Source organism: Phascolarctos cinereus, unplaced genomic scaffold, assembly GCF_003287225.1.
Source record: "Phascolarctos cinereus isolate Bilbo 61053 unplaced genomic scaffold, phaCin_HiC Scaffold_4;HRSCAF=312, whole genome shotgun sequence".
NCBI classification, from domain to species: domain Eukaryota; kingdom Metazoa; phylum Chordata; class Mammalia; order Diprotodontia; family Phascolarctidae; genus Phascolarctos; species Phascolarctos cinereus.
Genome location: NW_027555847.1, coordinates 231,672,266 through 231,679,507, shown reverse-complemented (window position 1 = coordinate 231,679,507; position 7,242 = coordinate 231,672,266). Strand labels below are relative to the sequence as shown.

Here is a 7,242-nt window from a genome sequence, read left to right as displayed (position 1 = left end):
GTTCCATCTTTAACCTCTTTGGGATAGAAGCTTAGCAGATGGATGCTTAGGTCAAAAGGCTTGGACAATTTTTTTTTTAAGCATAATTCCAAATTGTTTTCCAGACTATTTGGACTAAATCACATTATTTGGGTACTTTCACTGGAAATCGGTTAATATGCTGGGGAAAGGGAGAAGAAGAGCATAAAGAATCTAGATGATCAGACTAGAAGAATCAATCAATTTCACGAAGCATTTATTAAGTGCTTAATTTGTGCATATACTGTGCTAGGTGCTGAGGATGGACATGGACACAGACACACACACAGACACACACACACACAACAGAACTTATTCTTAAAGAACTTAAAATCTAATGATCAGGTAGACAATTAATGTAAATAATTAAGTAGAAAGGACAGGTCCAGGCAAAATGCTAGAAGAAATCTAAGGAAAGAGAAATCACTTTCACTTGGGATGGAGGTTTGTAAACAGAGGAAGTGGCACCTAAGTTGGGTCTTGAAGGACATCAACAGGGGGATACGGAAGTAGGAAGTCCTCTGTTGGTACAGGGAATTGTGTGAGCAAAGGCAATGGAGATGAGAGAAGGCAGGACCAGAAGATGGAAAAGAAAGCAGCCCAGTACTTAGCTCTTCTCAGCAATGTAAGGACCTAAGACATCTCCAAAAGTCTCATAATGGAAAATGCTATCCACATCCAGAGAAAGAATTATGGAGTCTGAATGCAGATCAAAGCATACAATTTGCTTTTTTTTCCTTCTGTTTTGTTTTTTTCTTCTTTCTTGAGGTTCCTCTTATTGGTTTTAATTCTTCTTTATAACATGTGAAAATATGTTTAATAGGAATGTATATGTAGAGCCTATATCAGATTGCATGCTGTCTTGGGGAGGGAGGTAGGGAAGGAGGGGGAGAAAATTTAAAATTCAAAAGCTTATGGGAATGGTGAAAACTAAAATAAATTAATTTAAAAAAAAGAAAGTAGCCCACTTTATTTGGGATATAGACTATAATGAAAGGCTGTGTAGGCAGGTTGGAACCAGATTGGGGAGAGACTTGAATGCTAGGATTAGGAGTTTATATCTGATTTGGTGGTACGTAAAAGAAACCACAGAAGCTTGAAGAGTGAGACATGATCAGAGAGGTGTGTTAGGAAGATTACAGGGGAAGTAGTGATAAACTGGAGGCAGGGAGACAAGTCAGGATGCTATTACAATAGCTACTGAAAATAGACAAGGGCATAAACAAGTGTACTTTTAGTAGGGATGGAAAGGAGGCACTGCGTGGACAGATATTGTGGAGATAAAATCAACAGACTTGGCAAATACCTGGATGTGTGGTATGTGGTGTGGGGGTCAGGGTTAGGGAAGAGTTAAATTCTAAGGTACTTAGCTCGGGTGGCCAGGAAGATGGGTACTTTCAACAGAAACAGAGAGATAGGAGGGCTAGATTTTGGAGGACATGAGCTCAGTTTTGAACACGTCGAATTTAAAGCTATGCAGGGAGACATCTGGAAATATGGGATGGAAGTTCTAGGGAAGGGGTGGGCTGGAAATACAGATTTGGGGTTCATCTGTAGAGGTGATAACTGAAACTACGGGAGTGGATGACATCACCAAGTATAGGAAGAGAAGATATGAGGGCCAAGGACAGACACTTGGGAGAAATCTACATTAAAATACCAGAGAAGAAGGTAGCAAGAGATAGGACAGGGATGGTCAGAGAGATGAGAGAACAGCTCAGTGTTAGGGAAGTCAAGGGAGATAGCACTATCCAGAAAGAGGGGTACTCCAAATGAGGCAGAAAAATCAAGGAGGATTAGAATCGACATGAAAGCCGTTGTTTAGCTTCCTTAGTAACCCTGCAAAGAGTTGTTTTAGTAGAGCAGGGGATATAGAAACCAGATTGCAAGGAACTGAATGAAAGGAGACAGCAGGTATAAATTCCTCTTTCTAGACTTTTGGTAGTGAAGGGGAGGGACAGTGATTGGGTCGATGATGTCAATGAGTAGCAGGGGCACAGGAAATGCCTTTTAAGATAGAAAGAGCTGAGCATATTGTAGAACTGTGGGGAAGTTGTGGAGGACCTGGTGCAGGTGTGGGGAACCTGAGGCCTTGAGGTCACATGTGGCCTTCTAGATCCTGAAATGCAGCCTTTTGACTGAATCCAAATTTCACAAAATTAAAAAAAATACAGGCAGAGGAGATGGGAAATGAAGACAGTTATTCCAGGAGTACCACAAATGACACAGATAATTTTTAAAAATCATCTTAAGGATCTAGAAGGTTACATGTGGCCTCAAGGCAGCACATTTCCCACCCCTGACGGTGTACGCAGGTAATGAAAGATGATATTTTTATTTGCTTAAAGGAGTTATCTGCTTTTCATATGTGCTTCATTCCATCAGGGCTGACAAGACTCAGCTGGAGCTGACAATAGCACCAAGGTACTGAACCTTTAGAATAAAAATAATTTTGTTCTCTCTCTTTCAATGTCTTACCAGTATTTTTAATTTTTTTCTACATCCTTGTCACTTCCTAATGCTCCCATGCAACCTTCTCCCATTAAAAAAAAAGTAATTGAGCAAGCTCCTGCTCACCCTGATCCCCACAAAAAACACTGACCATCAGATCATGGCACATACAGATATGATGCTTTTCACACCTTTAGTCCATCATCTCTCTCCCAAGAGGAGAGAAACATATCTCATCCTCAGTTTTCTGGAATCAAGATTGGTTATTAGAGTAATCTGAAGTCTTCTAGTATTGTTTTCCTTTACACTACAGTGGTGATTTCGGGTATCATTCTCTTGGTTATGTGACTGAATAGCTTCTTTAGACTCTTCTAATCCACACTGGAAAGAATTCTGATGGATCCCCTCTCGATGCTACTCATAGGACCCTAGATGTTGAGTTGGAAGGCACCTTGGGAGTTATCTGCAGACCTTCAGGGAAAATATCAAAAGAAGAGTTGTCAATGGAGAATACTTAGCTGTGAATCCTACTAAGCAAGAACCACAAAGTTACAGTGACTTTGGAAGAATCTTTTGTTTTTATGAGAAAGACATATTTTTAATTCTCTTCTATCACACCAACACACACACACACACACACACACACACACACACACACACACACAGATTCTTCTTAGGCTATGTTTTTTATTTTGTTTGTTTTAAGTCGACTAGGGTTATGTAACTTGCCCGGAGTCACACAGCTAGTGAGTGTCTGAGGCCAAATTTGAACTCAGGTCCTCCTGACTCTCAGGCTGGTGCTCTATCCACTGCCCCATCTGGCTGCCCCGAGAAGCCTTCTTTGTAATGAGGGTAAACATTTAAGCAAGATCAATCCATACAGTAATAACATCTGACAAAGCCTACTACACTGCATCTGTGTTCTCCTCCTCTCTACTGAGGCAAAGAGTATTTCATCATTAGCTCTCCTGGGTTGCTCATTATAACTAATCAAAGTTGTTTCTTCTTTTAGTCTCATTACAGTGGGCTTTGGCCCCATAATGGAATGCTTTTTTCTCAAAGAATTAAGCAATTATTTTTCTTTTAAATCATCTAATGGGTTCACCCCATCTAGAGACACTATGGCATATTCTGTGTGACTGTCATCAACAAGAGCTGATGTTACAGAAGGTGCACAATTTTAAGAGGGAGTAACTGATTAAACAACTGAAATGCTTAAGGGGTTGCAGTACAATCCCTAGTCTGCCAGCAAAAGTTTTACTGATCAGATTCATCATCATAAAGAAGGAAACAGCCCCAAAGGCTGGGCTGAATATTCATGAGTATCTTAGGAAGCACAGGGATAAATTTAGCACCCAATGACTACAACAATCACGGGTGAGAATCATAACTTTTTAATACAGCATCTGTACGCTGAAATGCCCTGAACTGAGTCCAGATGAAAGGCAGGTGCTCATAATCCCCCAATATATCCTCACTACACTTGATGGCTAAGTTCTGTCTTAGGATATTTTTTGTTCTGTGACCCCTTCATTATCCAAGATGTGATTAAGTTTCCATCCAGGTCTGTATTATTTGCTTGTATTTTTATGGCACTGCGAATTATCTCTGCTTTCTTACATTTATTTATAAATCTCTCTATATCCTATCACATGGTCATTCAGTTAGTCAACATGTATTTATTAAGTTTGCAGCATGTGTCAGACCCGGGGAGACCAAGAAAGACAGGTGTGGTCAGGGGTAGTTTTTAAGCAATAGCTGAAACAATTCTGTAATTATTTCTTTTCCCTGTTTTTCTGGGTGAATGGCATTTCCTCCAGAAGAAATTTAAGAACATATAGGATTATCTACTATTCCAGGATTCCAGACTGGAACAGGGAAAGTGGGCAGAATTTCTCTAACATTTTCAAATGTGGAGGCTCTACCAATGAGTTACTATCTGTATTACATTATAGAATTGATTAAAAAAATTATCTGGGTCATTTGTGGTACTCCTGGAATAATTTTCTTCATTCCCCCACTCCTCTGTCTGTTAATTTTTTTTGAACCATGTTGTTGGGTGGTGGGGAGGTAAATACACTCAGGAGGCAGTTAAGTGAAAAGCTGCCCAGATGCCACTTTCCTTGCCAGACTCTTGGGAGGAGCAAGGAAAGAGCAGGCACGTAGAGAAATTATCCTCAGATGGCCTTTTGGCACCAGCTATGCTGTCAAGTGCTCAGGGCAACTGGAACAGGGGGCAAAACTGGCTGGGATATTTGCACTCTATTTATCCTCTCCTTGGGCTATTCTGTGGGAAGCACTTTGTAAACTGTAAAGCACTATATCAGTGTGAATTACAATAACGACATAATGTAAAAATGCAACAAATTAACAACAATAATAATGATGATAATTAGAGGCACCTGGTAGGACAGTAGATAAAGTACAGGACTTGGAGTCAGGAAGAACTGAGAGCAAATCCTGCCTCAGACATCTACCAGTTATGTGACCTTGAACAAATCATTTAACCTCCCAAGCTCAGTTGCCTGATCTGTAAAATGGGGATCATAATTGCATTTACCTCACAGGAACAAGCACTTCCTGTGTGCCAGGCACTGTGCTAAGTACTTTACAAATACTATGTTATTTAATCCTCCCCAGCAACCCAAGGAAGTGGGTGCTATTATGTTCCCCATTTCACAGTTAAGGAAACTGTGGCAAACTGAGGTTAAGTGATGGTTGGTTACACAGTGGATAGCATGCTGGGCCTGGAGTCAGGAAGACTCATCTCCCTGAGTTTAAGTCTGGCTTCAAACATTTACTAGCTATGTGACCCTGGGTGAGTCACTTAACCCTTTTTATCTCAGTTTCCTCATCTGTAAAATGAGCTGAAGAAGGAAATGGCAAACCAATCTGGTATCTTTGCCAAGAAAAACCCAAATGGGGTCATGATGAATCAGACACTCCTGAAAAGACTGAACACGTTCCTGAGTCCAGGCCCAGCGTGATATCCATTTGGACCATTCATCTGGGGCAAAATTTGACTGAATTCCTTGCCTCAGCCTTCTCTGTCCCTGTCAGGACTCAGTCAAGCTAACAGCAGTGCATGAGGCCCTTACAAGTGAATCAGCTCTAGCTCTGGGATTAGTGCTCCTCCCTCAGGTCCTAAGAATGGCCCTTCCTGAATGCTTCCCATTAGCAGAGAATGAGTGTGTTTGTGCAAAGGCCAGAATCAACTTCTGTTTAAGCACCTCAAATTACCTTCCCTGGCTCTTTTGCCAGAATCCTGTAAGGCTAGAGATGGTAGTCTATGACACACAGAGAAGTTCCTCTGATTCTTTTTTTTTTTTTTGGCTAGGCAATGGGGTTAAGTGACTTGCCCAGGGTCACACAGCTAGTAAGTGTTATGTGTCTGAGGCCTGATTTGAACTCAGGTCCGGCGCTCTATCCACTGCATCACCTAACTGCCCCCTCTGATTCTTGATTTTTGTCTATCAATCATTTTAGTAACCATTTAATCCAAGAGAGGCAGTCTAGTGCAGTGGCTAGAGAGCTGGCCTCAATACCACAAAGTCCTGGGTTCAGGTCCTATCTCTGACATATACTAGCTATACGGCACTGGACAAATCACTTACCCCCTCCATGATCCTAGTAACTCTCTAAGATTACAAGTTGCAGAAGCGCTCATCTATATTGGTACAGGGAGTTCTCTACATCACTGAAGTCTAATCTAATAGCAGTTGCTCTTCCAAGGAAGGATGGGGCTCTAGGCAAAATGTGACATGACAACCTCTGAGTGGTAATTATAACTAATGCTTTTGTAAAGCTTTAAGATTTTCACAAATACATGACATTAAATACCATCATTGGAATAGTGGATGCTGCGGTGGATAGAGTGCCCAGCCTGGAGTCAGGAAGACTCATCTTCCTGAGTTCAAATCCGGTCTCAGACACTTAGTAGCTACATGACCCTGGGAAAATCACTTCACCCTGTTTGCCTCAGTTTCCTCACTTGCAAAATGGGCACGGGGTCAAACTAGTAAATGTGTGAGGCAAGATTTGAACTCAGGAAGATAAGTCTTCCTCATTCCAGGCCTGGCATTCTATCTACTTCATCACCTAGATGCCCTCTCTATTATCAGGCTCAGATTTTTGCAGCTAACTTCATTTACTTTCATTTGCTCTGAGTGATTTCAAATTCACAAACATCATTTTCTCCCTCACCAGATACCCTCTGGTGTCCCCTCTCCCCACCTTTACAGCTTCCATTTGGGTAGTCTTCCCCCACTGAATGGCAAGCTCCTTGGGGACTGGAATGGTTTTTCTTTTTTCTTATTTCTATCTCCATCTCTTAGCACAGTGAGCCTTAATAGGCACTTAATAAATGTGAACTGACTTGTCTTTGTAATCTAGCACCCAATACATTTAAAAAATTTCTCTCTAGATCTATGATTTCATCAATGTAAAAACTTTCCCCCATGAAGATACACAACCTGTTAATAATAAACAAATGTTCTACAAGAGTTTTCTGGGGACAGTAAAGGTCACACTGCCAATATGTGTCAGAGATAGGACTTGAGTTCAAGGGCAGTTCCCTATGCTGCCTCTCTCCTGGCAATGGATTTTAGCCATGGAAGGTGCTTAATAAGTGCCTGCACTTTTGATTGATTGAGATAAATCACATTTATCTCAATAGGCACTTATTAAGCACCTACCATGGCATGCATTCAGCACTCAGAGCTTTTTTAACCTGTTTTATGTCTAGAGGCCCTTTGGCAGTCCAGTGAAGTCTAT

General features: G+C 41.2%; 1 protein-coding gene across 2 annotated transcripts in view; it reads right to left on the bottom strand.

Annotated features, from left to right (window-relative positions):
* Positions 1–218: 218 nt before the first annotated feature.
* NMRK1 (nicotinamide riboside kinase 1) overlaps positions 219–7,242 on the bottom strand; it is a 34,587-nt gene continuing 27,563 nt past the window's right edge. For both annotated transcript variants that reach the window (XM_021008512.2, XM_021008511.2), the window contains one exon: positions 219–2,940. In XM_021008512.2, coding sequence (XP_020864171.1) covers positions 2,888–2,940 — 53 coding nt within the window. In that variant the 3' untranslated portion in view covers positions 219–2,887. The remainder of the gene's footprint in view (positions 2,941–7,242) is intronic.